The sequence below is a fragment of the Stereum hirsutum genome (genome assembly GCF_000264905.1).
Source record: "Stereum hirsutum FP-91666 SS1 unplaced genomic scaffold STEHIscaffold_9, whole genome shotgun sequence".
Classification (NCBI taxonomy): Eukaryota; Fungi; Basidiomycota; class Agaricomycetes; order Russulales; family Stereaceae; genus Stereum; species Stereum hirsutum.
Genome location: NW_006763139.1, coordinates 1,721,704 through 1,739,056, shown reverse-complemented (window position 1 = coordinate 1,739,056; position 17,353 = coordinate 1,721,704). Strand labels below are relative to the sequence as shown.

Genomic DNA, 17,353 nt, shown 5'->3' with positions numbered 1-17,353 from the left:
TATGCTCCCTCTTTTTTTGTCTTTACCGTACATACTATGCTTTTACTCTTACAATATATGCCCCGTTCTATGTGACCCAACGTGTGAACAAAAGCCGCGGTGTGGCCCAGAGTGGTTGAAGGAAACAAGCGGAGCCAAACAACGCCACACGCGAGTGATTGAGCGCCTATTTTGCGATCTGAAAATGGAGAGGGTGTCTGGTTCAACCCGCGCCGCTTTTCTCCCGCCTTCCATCCTCCACCCATCCATCCCCCGCCTTCCTTCCCCTCACTCGTCCTCGACACGGCCCCCAGCGCACTCGACACGGCGCACAACGCGACGACACAACGACACACGTCCTCTCTCACGCTCTTCAGCGCGTCCGCACCCTCAAAACATCACTACACAACCCGTTCAGGACCGCGAGGATGACAGAAGTCGCAAGAGCCCCGGCCCCCCTCTCTCTCGGCCCTGCCTTTTCGCCTCAGAAACCCGCAGAGGAAACAACTTCGTATCGACCTGTGAAGGATAAAGAAGCGTTCCGGAAACTGGTGCCCCCCGTCGAGTTCGTCGAGGGCTCTTCGTCGGGCGCGTTCGCTATCCCAGAGGGCAAATTCCAGCCCATCAACGACGGGCCTTCGAGCTCGAGTGGGTCCAAGCATGAGGTCCGTCTACTCTTCATCTTATTCTACTATTTTTCAGTCCCTCATGCGCGCCCGTACCTTCCACCTCGCTTCGTGTCATCAGCCGGAATCCCCACGCGCTCCATTGTCGTCCTCCCCCGCCACCCCGAAGGAATCAAAGTTTGCCCCTGCAAAGACCTCCACCCCACTCTCGACGAATACCAAACACTCGTCCAAGACGTCGCATCATCTCTACGACGGTGCCATCGATATCAGTTGGCCCAAGGGCGTAACACACATAGGCGCGGGGCTGCACAACACTGGCAATACGTGCTTTCTCAACAGTGCCCTCCAATGTTTGCTTCATACCCCCGGTCTACTCCACATCCTTCTCGCTCATACCAAGACCGACCCATGTACGTTCTGCCCCTCCTCTTTATCCTCATCGTGAGTCGCCCCACTGTCAGGCACAGATGCTGACGTTGATGTCATTGCCATGTGCTACACACAGGTCGAGCGAAGGGCTTTTGTATGTCTTGTTGCTTGCGAGGTGTCTTGTTGAACTCGCATTTCACTCGACAACGTTCTTTCACTCCCGCACAAGTCACCAACAACCTCTCAGGTATGCTCTCCTTTCCTCTCTTCAGGTATTCTGGACATGTCGCCTTATTGTTTACGCGCCACACAGCCATCGCTAAACACCTAAGACGAGGGCGACAGGAAGACTCGCACGAATTCTTGCGCTATGCCATAGATGCTCTTCAAAAATCATGTCTCGCAGGATACCCTCCGTAAGTACCTCTCCACCCTCCATCCCCCCTTTATGCCGTCCTCACCCCTTTGCATACGATATGACAGAAAACTCGACCCGAAGCTCGCAGAGACGACATGGGTCCACAAGCTTTTCGGTGGGAAGCTCCGGTCGAGAGTGACCTGCCAGAGCTGCGGCCACAATAGCGACACGTTCGATAACATCCTCGACCTCAGCATCGACATCTTCGGCGCCAGCTCCGTTCAGCAGGCTTTGAAGAAGTTCGTTGCCATCGACTCCTTGAAGGGTGCCGATAAGTACAAGTGCGATGCGTGCGTATATATGTTATCCGTCACTCGTCTTCAATCCTTCAGAGAACTGACCAAACTCGCCGCTTCTTCCTGTCCGCGCTCGGTCCAAATTTGGTTTGGTCGTCGCCCGCTATAGATGCAAACGTCGCGTCGTCGCCGAGAAACGTTTCACGATCCACGAAGCCCCCGTCGTCCTGACCATCCACCTCAAGCGTTTCTCCCCGCTCGGCCGCAAGATCGGCCACGCGATCAAATACGACGAGAAACTGACCCTGGCGCCATACATGAGCGAAGGCCAGTTCGGGCCCTCGTACGCCCTCTACGGCGTCATCTCCCATGCGGGCGGGGGCCCGAACTCGGGGCACTATTATGCGCATGTGAGGGGCCCGAATGGGAGCTGGTATGAGATGAATGACGAGACGGTGACGCCGGCGGGGATGGGGGGTGAGGCGCCGACGGGGTTGAGGAGTGCGTATATGTTGTTTTATGTGATGGAGAAGGGTCAGGCGTTGCAGGCTGCGGTGGGGATGAATGGGGCTGGGGCGTACGTGAACGGAAATGCGCATTCGAATGGACACGGACAGAATGGGGCGGTGAATGGCAGGAATACCAAGAGTGTGATTGGGGCGATGAATGGGAAGAGGAAGAGTATAGACAGGGAGATGGAGGAGGAGAAGACGACGCCTAATAAGCGGCCGTTCATCGGGCCTGTGATGCCTTCCCAGTCGACTCTGCCCTCACCCTCGCCCACGCCTTCTCCTTCACCTTCTGGCTCGAAGGACCCGCAGGCATTGGCATTGAAGCGTAAGATCGAGGCGGTCAAGGCGAAGCAGGGGCAGAGACAAGGATCGCCCTCTCCGAAACCAAAGCAGATGAAGAAATCGAATGCTCTGTTGGCGATTTCGCAGGAGTATGGGGATGAGGACGACGAGGACGAGGAGGATGGAGCAGACGATGTTGGGGAGAAGGTGGTGATGAATGGGACTGGCAAAGAGAAGGGCAAGGAGAAGGAGGCTGCGCCACAGTCCCCGCCCCAATCCCCCACTACCTCCAAATCTACATCCGCCCCACCACCACACCCACCAGCTTCCTTATCACCCACACCCACACCCGCACCAACAGCGGCATCATCATCACAACCCGCATCCTCCCCCGCGCCCATCCCGCCATCGAGCTTCTACGGCACCGTTCCCCCTACCGCTTCTACCTCATCGAAGCCCACCAACACCAAAGGCAACAAGCGTAAGTCCCCATCGAACGAAGACGACGACGAGCCGCCACAGACGCCGAAATCCGCGGCCGTGAATATTAATGGGTTCAAGTCGCCCGGGTCGAACACGCCGCGGATTATTGGGATTGGGGGCGGAGGGGACCCGTATGAGCGAACGAGCTCGATGTTTAGGCAGAGCGACAAGTGGAATCCGAAGAAGTATGGTGGAGGATGGAAGAAGAGGAGGACGGCGCTTTGAGTGCGTTCGTGCACGGTTGGGAGGTTCTCACTTTTTCGGTCGCGACTGCTTAGCGCGTGGTGCTTGTGGACGGTAGTACTCTTTTACGAGCGGACATGGCGTGTCGGTGTTGGTTTGCTGTGGTGGCGATATCGGGTTGCTTCGGTGGATAGGCGGTAAGTAGATGTGGCGTTTCTCTTTTATTTTCATTTTCAAGTTGCGACAGCCGGTAGGTAGAATTATTGCTCTAGTTGTATCCCTCTGAATTTCTGAATGTATCATAGCTCATCGTAGCGCCAGTAGTAGTAGCACATGCACGGGTCTTCTAAATTCTCGAGCAAGACTGTGCTTTCCTCTTTTTTCGTTTTTCGTCAATCAATCAATTCAATAGCCAAAGGCTTTCTTACTTTCTCTTCGCGTGACGCGTGAAGTCTGATTGCGTGAATGCAGAAGTATCTATGGACCCGACAATGGAGGTGAGAGATAATGCATAATGTATGTACATGACCCACTATGAGTAAACCCGAAAGAGTCCATGCCAGTGGATGCAGCAGCAGTAGAGTACACCAACAAATCACAGCTTCGTCTTGACAGTCTCACCTCCCGTCTTCTCTCCCAAGGGCTCATACCACAAAACCGTAACCGTAACATCATCCCTATACCTCCTCGATATCCCCGGCGGAATACTCAAAAACTTCCTCAACCTCTCCACATCCGCACCCCCAAACGCATTCCTAATCAAATGTGCACTGACATTCTCGTCCACGAACGCCCACTGGCCTTCCTTTTCTGCAGTGCCGCTGCGGTGGCCCTTGTCTTTGCCTTCGATCGTGCGCGAGCCAGACTCGGTGTCGAGCGGGACGAGCGACGGAAGGGCGGAGTGTGCGATGGGACCGCGTAGTCCGGAGAGATGCCCTGCGACGAGGTGGACGACTTGGGAGGAGGAGAGTTGGTCCCAGAGGCCGTCGGTGGCGAGGACGATGAAGCGGAGGGAGGATTTGGAGTTGGAGTTGGAGTTGGTGGAAGATGTGGAGGAGGAGGGGAGGGAGAGTTTGCGGTGGGTGACGACGGGGAGGGCGGTTACGTAGGGCGGGGTTTTGAATGTTGAGGGGGGTTGGCGCATGGTTTTTCCATTCCCTTCGAGGAAGGCTTTGTCGAGGCTGGAGAGAATGGGAAGGGAGGTGTCAAAGTCAGAGTCAGAGGATGGTTTGGGAAGGTGGGTGGTGGTGGTGGGGCCTTACGCGTATTGGGCTTCACGAGACCATTTGTAGCGAGCGTCGCCGAAGGCTCGCGAGGGTTCTAATCCGCCGAGGACACGACCTCGTCTGATCACGTCGTCGGCTTCGTCAGGTGGGTGCTCTGACTGCATACTAGGGAAGTGTGTCCTGTTAGCATATGAGAGACATACAGTGGAGGAAAGTAGCTCATACCGCTTCAATTCATTCGGATTCCGTCCAGTCTGGTCTTCGCTGAGCACCTCAACACGCCATGTGCCTGTGCCGTCCTCAGATTCATCCCAATAACCTGCAACAGCACGACAGTCGCCTGTGCATGCTACATAGAGATCCTGTCGGGCAGTGTCAAGCAATGCCATGAGAGCACAGCTGCCTTAAGGAACATGCGGTCAATTATCATCACAAGGAAAACATAAAGGCGCCGTAGTAGTTACCTGACATCGCGGGCAACATTGCCGGAAGTGCCATGGGATGTTGGCTGAGGTCAGGGATGAGCTTTTTTTCGAAGGCGGTCTTGTCCATATTTGCGGCGAGTAGCCGAAGTGGGGCATTTATGATTTCGGAGTCAAGGTTCGTGAATGCTCGTTGGATGGCCTCCGTAACAGCACTTGGGTCGGCATCCAGCGGAATCCGAGGCTCGATCTTTGGTGATGAGGAAGAGCCAAGGAGGGATTTCAAGCTATCTAGCCAGGAGGATTTGTTCGGTGCGGTATCTTGGACAAGGGTGGCAAGCTCCAGGGCCACAGCGGGGATGAGGACCTTGGAAAGCAGCCGAGAGGTATCCTTCCCGCCATGACCATCCATAACAGAGAAAAACAACAACTGGCCGGCGGGGGAGAGCGCAGATGCCTCCTTGTCTATGATAGTCTGTGCATTCGCGTCTTCGATAGGGTCGTTCGAGGCGAGTTTAGCGGTCGTGTGCTTCCAAAGCAGACCTTCCGCGGTTGCTCTCGACTCTTGGGTGGCGAATTCGTTGATCCGTTGGTCTATGTTTTCTTTCGGGATCAGGGGTATGGTGCGAGTGACCATGTTCGAGTTCTCTCGGATGGTGAGGTCGAAGGTTTCGAGAGGGGAAGGTCGTGTGGCCACATATCTGGTGTAGACGTAGGCTCCTGTACCGACGCCCGCGGCTGAGGCAGCCAGAGGCTTCCACGCGCGTCTAAGCATCAAATGAAGTTGATCCTGGTCCACAAGTCAGTCTAATGACCTGATACATCAACAGACGGCGCATTGTCTCACAAACCTGTACAGCTGCTGCCAGCAGGGTCAGGTGGCGCTTCGAGCTGTAAGGCGAGGAAGGGCCCAAGCCTTGAGGTTTCTGAGTCAAATATAGTCAGACAACTGTAGGAACACAGCACGCAGTCAGCATTACAGGTAAGATATTCGTTCATCGGCCTGAGGCGGTGCAGAAGACTTGCCTGTGTGCACGCAGAGTGAGCTCGAACGGACACGACGCGTCGCCGGCTTCGGAAGCGAGCGAAGCGTGTCCTGACACGCGCGTGAACCGACGCGTGATTTCCCCTTCAGGCCATCTTCAACTCGCATGACTCCTTCGCACGCCCTCTTCCATCCCTTTTGTCCTCTTCCGTCATCTCTCTTCACAATATAGGTGCGCCCACCCGCTTTCTCTTCACGTATCTATCCTAACCTCTTTGAAAAGTCTTGCATCACACAGTGTTGACGACTGTACACAACCTTGAGCTCCGCCAGAACAATTTGCATACAAACTTTTACTCTGCATGATGTCGGAAGACTCAGCAGCCAGACCGTGTCTCAGCATCGTGAATGACGAGGATGCAGAGATGTTCAATTCTACATCAGACTCGTGTCCACCTACGCCTGTGATCAATCACGTACGTCCCAGTATCACACTCATCGTGGACACACCCTCATCCTCTGATCTCGCCTCAGGATCTACAATCCTCCGATTCCAATGATCCTCGAGCACTTCAGCGTGAAGATACACTTGTCGTTTCCGAACATCCAGAAGAAGAGCCCATACCGATGGCTGAAATCATGGCTGAATTCAACATCAAAGTCCGCGATTTTGCGTATGAATGCGTGCTTCCCCCTATCCCCCCTACCCGTCCTTCACGCCACGCACAAGAAGGGCTCAGACTACTCCGCCGGGCAACGCCAGTATTCCAGAGTGATGAGGATGGCGATGATGTCTTCACTGATTATGGTACCCTTCAGCCATCAGCCATCTTGGCCAGGGTGGATAAGGCGAAGACAACGCCACATGACCAATCTGAGCTATTCGGGAGCCAACCTGAATCGAGCCAGCGAGTGAATACCCCACTGCGCTCTAGAGGCGCTGGCAATGGGAATGCGTCGCCCGGATCGTCGAAGTGCCCGAGAACACCACCTCGTCGCCACAGAAGTCCACCCTCTCGCAGTCAGGCTTTGACCAGATCACCCGCTTTCAACGGAGACATTTTCTCCCAGCCGACTCGGAGCCCATCGCAATCCCAACCTTTCTCTCAGTCCCAGTCGCAGCCCCCACTCATCGCCGACAGTCAATCACAACAAACGGATTCCCACGTCGCCACTCCAAATGGGTCGCAAGAGAGGGCCGTGGCAGACACGAGCGATGTTCCTGCCTCGCAGCTCGACACGACTTCCGAACTTCCTATCCCGGTGGATGTCACCTTCTCCCAACTTGGCTTCCATGGTACTCCCGACTCACAGCCAGAGTCCCCTTATGAAGACCGCACCTCACTCTCGCCACCTCGCCCTAACTATCGATCCGGCTCACCCTCCCCGTCGTCCAAACGTCCACCCAACCCAAAGAACCCTAAGACGCCATTCCCCACTCCTTCTCTTTCTACCACCTCCAACGGCCGCTCAAGGCACAATTCGGCCTCATATGCCCACACACCCACTCCAATCACAACGATCACTGTACCCTCTCCCGCGTCCTCCCCAAGCAACACGCCCACGCCCACCAGCCCACCGCCCCGTTACTTCCTAAGAAAGCGACCTAGCTCACCCGATGACATACCCGAATCACAGAGCGCCACGTCCTCTGCATCAAGCTCGAAGCCCACGAGGTTCACACGTCCCCGTTCTCAATCCGCCCCGAAACCCAAAGGCAAGGCAAGCGCTCGTATGAATGGCGCCCATGACAGTCCGCATCCCACTCGAGTCACGACCAGTGTCTCACGCCAGTCAGCACATTCAAAGACCCCCACGAAGGCTGCCCCAAATGAGTCGCCGAGCGCTAGGCCTTTCAAGAAACAGAAAGTGTAGTCGAAGTCCTTTGCCTGTCATGTCCTGGGCGAATTGTTCCTATGTCCCATATCGTTCTCAAGTGCCTATTCCCATCTTTCTGTCTATGCTTTCCATTCTGTCATCGTTCTCTTCGTTTTGTTCCACGGCACGCCCACTCGTACAACGGCGCTTCAGCTGTCGCTATTGTATTTTTGCGTGCACAAGAAATCGTCAAGCCCGCCCCGGTCGCAACTAACCGATTATTGAGGTGAATCCCGCCCTCTCGTCCTCCCTGGCTATGTGTGTTCTCTCCGCCTGCCTCCTTGCTCGGTCGAGTCCTGCCCGATGGCTGACCTCTGCCTTTTCCCGCTTCCGTTTGTTAATTCCGATCCGCCAGTTATTTATGAACGAGCCCCTTCAAGCTTCGCTCCGTCCTCGCACCCGATGTCCCTTTCCTCTTTCGAATCATAGTCCGTCGACCTTCGCGCTTCATTCTCACCAAGCGCCGTCAAGACAAGAACCGTTGTATCCAAAGTCCAAACCCCTTCTCCTTCTCTTTCGTCGTGTTCTCTTTTATTTATGCTTTTTAGCCTGCCATGGCCTTACGTACATACTCAATATGCCGTCTCCTTTCTTTCTTCCCTCCCTCTCCCTTCTCTCATTTCTTTTTCGGTCTTTCGTGTCTGGGTCCATCGGGGCATAATCAGGGCCAGCTTTCAGCCGCATATGCGTACATACTCAGTGATTTTCTCCCCATCGTGCTCAATCAACTTGAACTGTTCATCGAACTCGCACTATCATGTAGCGATACATACATACTTATTCGACGTCCGCCTCGCGTGTCATATCGTTTCTCTCGTCGTTGTCGTCGCTCACAGTTCTACAAATACAAATGTTTCATGCTCGAATGCCGTCGAGGGCTGGCTGATGACCACTGACCAGGGTATACAGTGTTGATCTTGGTTCACGTAAGAGTCACTATTGAAAAGGTTTCTGTTGACGCACAGGACAGACAGGCTACAAAACAAGAAGACACGGGATGGAGAGACATAGTCCCTAAGTACGAGGAATTATTTAGAGGACTAAGAAGAAAAAGAAGACCTCGCTAGAGATTTCGTCCAAAATAAAAATGTCAATCACACAACGGCAGAACCAAGAAAACAAAACAACGACTATCACATCCAACTTCAATACCCTCTCTCCAACGCCAACATGGACCTCACCTCACTGCTTCCTCACCCACCCCTTCTCCCTCCCAAACATCAGCACCTCCTCCGCACTCTTCGGCCCCGCCACCACCTTCTTCTTCCCACTCGTCGCCTTCTTAGCTTTCGGTTTCAGCTTCTTCGCGACCTCGACCGCCGACGCGAGCACGGCTTCCATCTCCACGAGGGAGTCGTAGCATTCGCGTTCGGTGTAGACGGATGACGTAGAGGCTGAGACTGAGATGCTGGCGTTGCGGGAGGTGGGTTGGCGGAGACGTTTATAGTGGAGGAGTTTTTGGACGAGGTAGTGCAGCCACTGAAAGGGAGGAGCAATGTTAGTATGAATCGAGATCGAAGCTGAGCATGAAGCGCAAAACGGGATGGATGGACGCACCATGACGTTGGTCAGAGGTTGGAAAGTCTCCCAGTCGCCACTGTTATGGTTCCGCATGTAGCGATAGACGTCGAATTGGTAGTCGCCTAGCGAAACAACAGACGATCAATATTCCGAATTCGTAGTCATTGACGAGGACGCAGATACGAATCAGGAAGCACTAACCTTCGCCTTCGAAAATCTCCTCGTCGAATGGTGTCCACCGCACGTCTAGTTCACCGTCCTCGTGCACCGCGTCCATCCGAGCCAGGCCAAGATCAATAACGGTAGCCTCGATTCCATGGGCAGGATGGTCCATGGGAAGTTTCCCCTTCGTGGTAGTGCGTTTGGGCGCTGGTATGCTGGAGGGCGCGTTCTTGACCAGGATCTGGCCCCAATGAAGGTCGCGATGCTGTAAGACAGAGGAAAGTGGTTAGTTTTCATGATGGCAGATAGTAGGAGACGGGGGAAAGGTAACATGCCTCGAACGAAACCAGATTCTCGGCCTGAGCGAGTGCGCGTGTGACTTGCCAGAAGAGGCTGCATGCTTGTCTCCAGCCTGTCTTCGACGCAGCGGAGAAAGTATACGCCTCAAGGTCAGGACCACCGTTCGGGAGCACAATGATAGCATAAACTTGAGAGACCGTGAAGGAATCTGTACGAAAACATTGCTTCATCAATCACCTATCAAGACGAAGATGAGCATGGAACGTACGGACCAGGTCGGATACTCTCTGAACCCTTCCGCTCGTGGTACCCATCCCACAAATCGAGCAAAAGTGAAGGATATTTCCCCCGAACGACATACGTCCTCAACAACTTCACGAACCCATCACACATCTCGCCCATTGCCCTCGTCACAATCATCTCCTTCAAGACATCCCTCGCATTGCTCGGCGCAGGCGTCTCCGCCTCACCAAATCCAGCACCACCAGACTTGATGTCCTCGTCACTCAGAGGAATGACCTTCAGGACAACGTCTCCGATCCCGAATACCTCAGAGTACGACGCCTCGCCGATCTTCTGGAATGCGACTTTGCCCGCATCAGAGTTCTGCTGCACAATCGGGTCGAACGGAAAAGACTCGATGAAGGCGGAGAATTCGTGTGCAGTGGTTTGGCCACATTCTGTCAGAAGCGGCAGGAGGTACGAGGGAGGAGGAATCGTGGGTTCAGACTGGTGAGGTGTGTCGGAGAGGGTGAGTTCGGCTAGGTCGACGGAGAGGTCATAGTCGTCGTCACTCGTGGAAGACGAAAGCGGGGAGGGTGGCCGTGGAAATACAGAATGCCTGTAGCGTGCAGGCGTGAGCGGTCTTGGCTTCGAGCGTGCGGGCATGGGCGAGTGGCGACGTTGAGTAGTGTCGATATAGAGGGCTGGTTCGAGTGCAGATCGTGAGGGTTTCGCTTTAGGTAGTGGCAGTTTGCCTTGATCGGCATGCCCGCCGATACTAGGCTTGTTAGACGAATGTACGACATTTGGGGCCTGGACAACTGGCTTTGAAGGCGCCGTTCCGTTTGTTTCGGGGCGCTTTGAATGGTCACTAGGTACGGGACGGTTAAGAACCAGATTGTTACGAGCTACGGGATCGACGGAAGGTGCTGCAGGCGGGGCCTTTGCAGGTCGCGAAGGAGGCTTGGGAGCACTGGTCCTGGAAGATGCTGCTTTTGGCGGTCGATGGGAAGAAGCCGGCGCATCCGACTCGTCAGACGAGCTGATGACGATTTTTGCTCGAGATCGTTTCGATGGCCTCTTTGGCGCAGGAAGATACTCCCCGTCGCTGTCCGAGCTTAACGCGCTGTCTTCGTGTGGCGAGGTAAAGATAGTAGGATTGACCTGCACGTCCGTTCTGGATACCCTCCGTTCGTGGCTGAAACGATGACCAGCGTCGTCTACGACCACGATGTCTACATCCACGAAAGGAGACAGTGATTGTTTGAGAGGCGTGCCTTTGCTCCCGGAGACTCTGCCCTTCTTCTTGCCAGCAAATGTAGGGGCTGCAAGCCGTGGGACATTAGGAGACTGAGAGCTGAGCGGTGTACGAGAGCCCGGTGTAGAAAATGAGGCGGCGGTGACAGCGGAGGAGGATTGGGAGTTTGACCCTCGAGATGAACTCGACAGAGGTTTGGACGTGGGCGAGCCCTTGGACTTGGCGATAATCTGCCGAACTCGCTTCGGTTTGTAGGAGAAGTCGGGGGATGAAAGTGGGGATGAAGGAAGCCTCTTCTTGATAACTTTCCGTTTGCGTGGAGGTGATGGTGAGGGTGAGGGTTCTGGGGAAGCGGGTGTAGCTACTGGGCGGATGGCAGGTTTCGCACGTTTGGATAGTAGAACGACGGGTTGCAGCTTCTTCCGTGAGCTGATAGATCCTGCCGACGTGTTCTCATCCTGCTTCTCAGAATCTCTTTCGGAGACGTTAACGATCCTGTGGCCTCGACGACCATAAGAAAAGACCTGTTTGGTTTTCGTGCCGAGCATGATGCAGACCAGAAGGGTGGCGGCAAATAGTGCAGATATTGTCGCCTTGTCCACAGAGTTTGTGAGTATGCCAATGATGGGCGAAGCGTGCTCGAGCTAGGGATAGGGAGCCACAGTCGTCGGTCGAGAGCAAGGCAACGCCAATCTCGATCGGGAACAACACGAACCGCGTTTCAACCACGTGATGGTGTTCTACGGAGCCAATTGCTTGGGCTGTTGAAAGTCCGCGCCACACACCTTTCTTCCTCTTCTTACCCCTCTCACCGAACCGTACTCGTTTTGCTAAACACGCCTCCAATATTTTCGGCACTCTGACTCCAGTAAACACATGGCCCTGCCCATCCCTCTGCGAAACTCAGTTGCGCCCACAGAGCTAGAGCTCATCGCGTCAGAGCAGCTAATTGAGATCGTACCTCTCATTGCCATGGAACGAACAGCGTTCATCTCCGTTCGTTCTCTAGCTATTCGTATCGATGCGTCAACACTAGATCCTCATGCTTGTGTCTGCTAAAGGGCGCTTATGGACCACTACGACCGCCAACTAAGGCAAAAATCCCGATCTGGATGGCAGTGAACCTCAAGTTGAAGAAGAAGTGCCACATCGTGCCTCCAGACTGGCTATCTGTTGGTACGTACAAGCACGTTTGCGAGAACCAGTATGGATGGTTTACTTTGTGTCGCTTACCTTAATTCTTGCTTATGTGGCTGTAGAATTTCTGCAAGAGCGGTTAACACAGGAGACGTCACGACCTGTGTTCAGTCAGCTACCGTTTCGATTCGCTGAAGTGGCGAAGATCCTGCTCGACGTGTAAAGATTCTTTATCCCTATCATATTTTCTGCTTCAAACGAGATTCTCACTTGGCCACTCCTTTTTGCCTATAGTGCACCAGATGACGTCCCAAACTCTGACAAAATTCGGTCACTTCTAAAAGACATACGAGAGGCCCGACAAGCCAAGAGTAGAGAAGGTCTCTCGAAGATCGACCATAGCGAACTGAGCGTATGTACCTCCTCACCCGTTCAACGCCGGGATCAAACCGCTTTATAACACATTTTCTGTCCAGTTACCGAACCTGTGCTCAATGGAGATCAATGAAATTCGACCGTTCTTCATCCGTGCGATGGGCGTGTTGACACAGATCAATCACGCTGAGAGGGAGGACGAACCATGAACCGACGGTTCCAGGTCGACTGTTATACTCTCGACGATTGTATTTCTTTCCTTCTCGCTTTTCTGTTTTGCATGTACTTCATATACCAACAATCAACTTGTATACAACAATGCAGGTCAACAAGAGCCTCTGTGTGATACACTAGTGGATCCAGATAGTAAAAGCATAACATGTACTTGACAACGTGAATTTCGTGAACCTAACGTGAGTATGTAAAGCACAATATCCATACAGTGTGGATATAGACGATAGTCTGTGTCCGTACACGAGCAGTAGAAACCCAGTCCGAGAAGAATTCGTCAACCTTGTACATCACCGATACATTGGAAGATGCAACGCGCTACTGCCTCTCTCCCACCATCTTCATCAATTGTGCCAGTTGTGCCTTCACCTCATCAATCTGCTTGATGATCGTGACCTCCGTCGACTAATCGCCACAATGCCACAAAACCTCACGTCAACACAAACATGCCTGCGACTCGTTCTCAGAGATGAAGAGAAACACACCTCATGCGTATTAGGAAACACCTTGATCAACTCCTCGAACGGCACCTTGCTTATTTTCAACCCACTCTCCCCGTCCTCACCGTCCACATCTGGATTCCTAACCGCAGGATTATCTTCGTCTTCTTCCACTGGAGCACCGTTCATGAAGTTTGACATCCATTGGTTTGTGGGTTTGGCGGATGTGGATTCGAAGAGGGCGATGATGGAGAGGGGGATGAAGAAGACTATGCGCATGACAATACGGTTGAGCTATAGTGCGACAGATAAACAGAGTTAGTGGTGATGCCTTGGGGCCAGGATCTAACTTCCATATAGTGAAGGATACTTGCTGTTGTGTACGCTTTGGGGTGCATACAGGGTCTGAGATTGGTCGTGAGTTAGATGCTGGTGTGACGTCTATATCGTAAAAAAGAAACGCACTCAAGTGGACCGACGAAGAAGACCTCGATGAGATTGAACGGTGCTGGATAGACGAACGAATCTGGTGCCCTATAACAATCAAAACGTCGTTGGCCTCGATGATATAAATAAGTCAAGACCAAGTAGTAGTCACCGACCTGATCATACCAATAGTCTTGCCCGCAAAGTACGCGAGATACTCCGCCTCAGCATCCTCTACGACCTGATGACGAGTATGGGCAACAGCCTTCAGTTCAAATAACACAACATAAAAGTAGAGGACTTACATCAGAGTACGCAGAGGAGAAGAGGGAGATCAACACGTTGAGCAAGATGATGACCGTCGCGACGTTCCAGCTGCATCATACGGCAAACTGAGAATCCACGCATAACAAATGAACGCGCAGGAAAAACTCACAGGTAGTACAGAATCATTCCTGCTGGACTGTTCGTCGGATAATCAGGTCATTCGGCCAAATACCCTTGAAGTGCGAGTCACTTACCTTCCGGCGAAGACGGTGTAATCAGGAGATCTGAGGTAGCGCTTTCAGCAATGGAACCACATAGTAAAATATAATCAACAGAGACGAACTGCAGTAAAGCTTGAACCATGACGTTAAGAACCTAGGGAAGGGAATATAAGATGCCGACGAAACAGCCTACCATGACAGTTCATACCTGCACCGGCGAATCTGTCTGGCCGTCCGCTGCATCTAGAGCATAAAGTCCTTGAAGGAAGCCGATACCGAGGACTGATAACAACTAGAAGTATGAGGGTTGGTGACAATCCCACGGTAGGATGTTTGATAGAACGGATCATACGGCAAAGAAAATCCCTGATTCCCGAAGCATACGAGAGACACATATTTGCATTGTCCCAATGTACCTATGTGTCCCAGTAAGAGCTGTATAATTTGTGTGATGCACAGAGAAATACGGACTTGTATCCATCAAACACAGTTATGAGTTCTGCAGGGATTTCCAGTCAGCACATTACGTGTCTTTCACAAGAAGGCAACACTCAACTCATCCTGTAAAACATTTAGTATCAATAGTCTCATCGTCTTGTAGCAAGTTCAATCACGTACCATATGAAGGGTGACACATAACTCAGGACTTGAAAACTCCTCAAGCGCAACATGTCACGGGTAGGCCCGGAAGACGTCAGTCCCACGACGCGCAAAACGAATGCAGCGGTGAGCAGCATCTCAGTAATGAAGGCCACTATATTCCAAAAGCTGAAGGCTTTGTAGCTGGCAAATTTGAGTAGCTTGTAGATCTAGAACGATTGAAGCGTTTAGATCGAATCATGTGGAGCCAAAGCATGAAAACGCACCTTATGACTATCTAGCTTGCGACAACACTTGAGTAGTGGTAGACAATCAAAAGAGAAGATGATTGAACGCAACAAACCTTCGAAGGCGAACGCGAGGGACAGTATATAGAGAACGAGCTCCCAGCCGTCGATCGTGCGGTAGAACGAGGGATCAAGCTGGTTCAGAGGCTCGCGGACTGAGTCAAACAGGATGATCAACAGGTGATCTTTGAACCCCGAGGAAAGGCACGGACCTGCTTGAGAGTATACAGCCAAGAAGACGAACCAAATCACGATACGAAGGGCGTTCTGATACCTGGCTCAATACAGTTAGAACTGTAATGTAGTAAGTATAGCAAGAAGTCAGCTCTGTGCACCTAGGTACGGCAATTCTGTCTGAGTTGAGGTGGCCCCAGAAAGTGTGTTTTCGGTGTTCGTCGTAGGGAACGACTAGAAACATTCTGAATCAGTGAGACTAGAGCAAACTACTGGTAACTTACAATCAATATCATGGTTCTCGTTATTCTTCTGTACGATGGAGCCTTGCCAGATATGGTTGACAACTGACAGACGAAAGACAGCCCTTTAGCGAGGCAAAAGACGGGGTCGGTGCGCTTCCTTACCATCTTGAGATTCGCTGGAGGACAGGAATATTGTACTACAAACACATATCATGGCCTTGAGTAATTGGGAAGACTGTCTTGTTAGTACTTTACTTTACTGAGTAGACATACCAATGCGTGTCGATAGCAAGCTCCAAAGCACTTGACAATTCGATATCGCCGTCGGATTGACGGTGCTGATACCGTGTGGACATGATGTTTGTAAGTCTGTCCGCAGGAGCATGATGGGTGATTCTGCGAGCCAGGACCTCACAAGCAATAGCTAAAGTGTGTAGCCCTGTGAGCACAGAATATGATATGTATGGGACGAAAAGGGAAGGCCATACCTCGCCCCTGGTTCTCGTCGAAGTCGGCCACATTCCGGTTGGCATCGAGCATGAATTGCTGACGAGCTCTCAGAAGACAATACGGCAGCTACATACATGCAGCGTGAGCGCGAAAAAAATATTACAGAGAGAGAACCTAGACTGACAGCTTCGGTGAAGTCCCCTGCAGCTGCTTTATACGCAGAGATGACCTGAGGGGTAATGATACGACTTGTTGGGTCGTTGAGACTGCTAAGCTCGACTTCGAGGGGTAAAAGCGTAAGGGTCATAGCTCGGAGACGTTTTGTGAGTTCTGAAGTAAGAGAAGAATCAATATCTCAATCTCCCGACACTCCTGTAAGCACTCCTTTCCAAACAAAAAGCTCACTAGCTAAGGTATTCACGGATGGGTTGACCGACCGCAGCGACGATATGGACGCGCCATCGGACAGGAAGATTTCGTCAGCCATTCTCGCAAAGAGGGGTCAAAATCAAGCAGAGGTAGAGCTGGTGCCCCGTCTAAGCCCCGCCTATGATGCATTCCCTCGACGCGTTCCGTTCCTGGCCATAGACCGTCCAAAAGAGGAAGTGACGTACGGACGCGTTGTTGACGCTCTATTTGGCCCTTACACTTATAGCACTGACCACTACCATGCCAGTAAGTACGATAGCTTCCTACCCATAGAATCGCTTATATCTGGGATGAATAGGCCTACCACTCAGCTTTGAATGAAGAGGCAGATGTCCGACAGGCCGGCAATGTCGCCATCCTCCCCATCAAGACTAAGATTCGTGGTCCTGCGCCGACAATGGGTCTGTACTCCATCTATTCTTGCTCTCCATTATTCCTCCGGACTAGACCATACTGACTGGTCTGGATGTCTGAAGTTGACGTGAGCCAAGGCGATATCGTCGACGAAACTCTCGACCTATTCCGTGCCAACTCTCTCTTTCGTAACTTCGAGATCAAGGGTCCCGCCGACCGTCTCCTCATCATCCTCATCCTCTTCATCTCCGACTGTCTAGCCAAGCTCGGAACAGCTCGTATCCCACCGTCACAGATCGAGGCATCGAAGTTGCTCAATACTCTCGCCGTGGACAGTTTCCCCATTCCCGGAGACGCTAACTTCCAACTGAATGCGCATTATGCTCCCCCAAGCAGTCGTGCCGACGCAGGCGAGTGAATTCCTCCCCGCTGCTCGATATATAGATTCTGACTTCATAAAATTTGTGCAAATGGTCAACTATGCAGACTATCTTCGTCAGTACTTGGTTCAAGTCCGCCAGGAGCTGGCTGCGCGGTTGATCGAGCGGCTGTACGCTGACGGGACGGGCAAGCCAAGCAAGTGGTGGATGTCCTTCCAGAAGAGGCGTTTCATGAACAGGAGCTTGGGTTAAATGTTTCGCATTGTACACGG

At 52.5% G+C, this 17,353-nt stretch overlaps 7 protein-coding genes across 7 annotated transcripts; 4 read left to right on the top strand and 3 right to left on the bottom strand.

Annotated features, from left to right (window-relative positions):
• Positions 1 to 320: 320 nt before the first annotated feature.
• Positions 321 to 3,517, top strand: STEHIDRAFT_169566 (cysteine proteinase). The gene is made up of 6 exons (XM_007305635.1): positions 321 to 644; positions 727 to 1,018; positions 1,114 to 1,224; positions 1,291 to 1,393; positions 1,461 to 1,685; positions 1,801 to 3,517. The coding sequence occupies exons 1-6, from the start codon at positions 408 to 410 to the stop codon at positions 3,131 to 3,133; spliced, it is 2,301 nt and encodes a 766-aa protein (XP_007305697.1). The 5' UTR covers positions 321 to 407; the 3' UTR covers positions 3,134 to 3,517.
• A 169-nt stretch (positions 3,518 to 3,686) lies between these two features.
• STEHIDRAFT_59388 (protein serine/threonine phosphatase 2C) lies at positions 3,687 to 5,514 on the bottom strand (the record flags this gene model as incomplete). Its single annotated transcript, XM_007305146.1, has 4 exons — positions 3,687 to 4,272; positions 4,354 to 4,482; positions 4,543 to 4,720; positions 4,782 to 5,514. The coding sequence occupies 4 exons, from the start codon at positions 5,512 to 5,514 to the stop codon at positions 3,687 to 3,689; spliced, it is 1,626 nt and encodes a 541-aa protein (XP_007305208.1).
• Positions 5,515 to 6,089: 575 nt separating this feature from the next.
• STEHIDRAFT_158336 (uncharacterized protein) lies at positions 6,090 to 7,599 on the top strand (the record flags this gene model as incomplete). The annotated part of the gene is made up of 2 exons (XM_007305634.1): positions 6,090 to 6,200; positions 6,259 to 7,599. 2 exons carry the CDS (start codon positions 6,090 to 6,092, stop codon positions 7,597 to 7,599), a joined length of 1,452 nt encoding a protein of 483 aa, XP_007305696.1.
• A 1,152-nt stretch (positions 7,600 to 8,751) lies between these two features.
• STEHIDRAFT_99414 (uncharacterized protein) lies at positions 8,752 to 11,724 on the bottom strand. Its single transcript, XM_007305633.1, has 5 exons — positions 9,858 to 11,724; positions 9,621 to 9,793; positions 9,325 to 9,550; positions 9,160 to 9,245; positions 8,752 to 9,081 (listed from the first exon to the last, which is right to left on the bottom strand). Exons 1-5 carry the CDS (start codon positions 11,611 to 11,613, stop codon positions 8,785 to 8,787), a joined length of 2,538 nt encoding a protein of 845 aa, XP_007305695.1. The 5' UTR covers positions 11,614 to 11,724; the 3' UTR covers positions 8,752 to 8,784.
• Positions 11,725 to 11,881: 157 nt separating this feature from the next.
• Positions 11,882 to 12,868, top strand: STEHIDRAFT_122638 (DNA replication complex GINS protein PSF2). The gene is made up of 5 exons (XM_007305632.1): positions 11,882 to 12,061; positions 12,127 to 12,241; positions 12,325 to 12,421; positions 12,497 to 12,614; positions 12,679 to 12,868. Exons 1-5 carry the CDS (start codon positions 11,942 to 11,944, stop codon positions 12,784 to 12,786), a joined length of 558 nt encoding a protein of 185 aa, XP_007305694.1. The 5' UTR covers positions 11,882 to 11,941; the 3' UTR covers positions 12,787 to 12,868.
• Positions 12,869 to 12,879: 11 nt separating this feature from the next.
• Positions 12,880 to 16,405, bottom strand: STEHIDRAFT_169561 (calcium activated cation channel; the record flags this gene model as incomplete). The annotated part of the gene is made up of 24 exons (XM_007305631.1): positions 12,880 to 13,213; positions 13,294 to 13,542; positions 13,623 to 13,653; positions 13,714 to 13,782; positions 13,851 to 13,915; positions 13,980 to 14,049; positions 14,111 to 14,137; positions 14,196 to 14,225; positions 14,285 to 14,316; positions 14,371 to 14,454; positions 14,515 to 14,578; positions 14,634 to 14,661; positions 14,750 to 14,754; positions 14,781 to 14,971; positions 15,029 to 15,039; positions 15,106 to 15,204; positions 15,262 to 15,323; positions 15,385 to 15,457; positions 15,508 to 15,570; positions 15,631 to 15,665; positions 15,742 to 15,892; positions 15,957 to 16,044; positions 16,103 to 16,248; positions 16,324 to 16,405. The coding sequence occupies 24 exons, from the start codon at positions 16,403 to 16,405 to the stop codon at positions 13,127 to 13,129; spliced, it is 1,842 nt and encodes a 613-aa protein (XP_007305693.1). The 3' UTR covers positions 12,880 to 13,126.
• Positions 16,406 to 16,813: 408 nt separating this feature from the next.
• Positions 16,814 to 17,333, top strand: STEHIDRAFT_132226 (ARP2/3 complex p21-Arc subunit; the record flags this gene model as incomplete). Its single annotated transcript, XM_007305630.1, has 2 exons — positions 16,814 to 17,111; positions 17,188 to 17,333. The coding sequence occupies 2 exons, from the start codon at positions 16,814 to 16,816 to the stop codon at positions 17,331 to 17,333; spliced, it is 444 nt and encodes a 147-aa protein (XP_007305692.1).
• Positions 17,334 to 17,353: the final 20 nt, after the last annotated feature.

Bases quoted from the DNA above. Each gene is read 5' to 3' on its own strand.
- STEHIDRAFT_169566 (XM_007305635.1), top strand. From the start codon at position 408: ATGACAGAAGTCGCAAGAGCCCCGGCCCCCCTCTCTCTCGGCCCTGCC. The intron at 1,225-1,290 runs GTATGCTCTCCT...CGCGCCACACAG, and splicing joins AGTCACCAACAACCTCTCAG to CCATCGCTAAACACCTAAGA. The intron at 1,394-1,460 runs GTAAGTACCTCT...ACGATATGACAG, and splicing joins TGTCTCGCAGGATACCCTCC to AAAACTCGACCCGAAGCTCG.
- STEHIDRAFT_99414 (XM_007305633.1), bottom strand. From the start codon at position 11,613: ATGCTCGGCACGAAAACCAAACAGGTCTTTTCTTATGGTCGTCGAGGC. The intron at 9,794-9,857 runs GTCCGTACGTTC...GTTTTCGTACAG, and splicing joins TTCAGAGAGTATCCGACCTG to ATTCCTTCACGGTCTCTCAA. The intron at 9,551-9,620 runs GCATGTTACCTT...TCTGTCTTACAG, and splicing joins AGAATCTGGTTTCGTTCGAG to CATCGCGACCTTCATTGGGG.
- STEHIDRAFT_122638 (XM_007305632.1), top strand. From the start codon at position 11,942: ATGGCCCTGCCCATCCCTCTGCGAAACTCAGTTGCGCCCACAGAGCTA. The intron at 12,242-12,324 runs GTACGTACAAGC...ATGTGGCTGTAG, and splicing joins TCCAGACTGGCTATCTGTTG to AATTTCTGCAAGAGCGGTTA. The intron at 12,615-12,678 runs GTATGTACCTCC...TTTTCTGTCCAG, and splicing joins TCGACCATAGCGAACTGAGC to TTACCGAACCTGTGCTCAAT.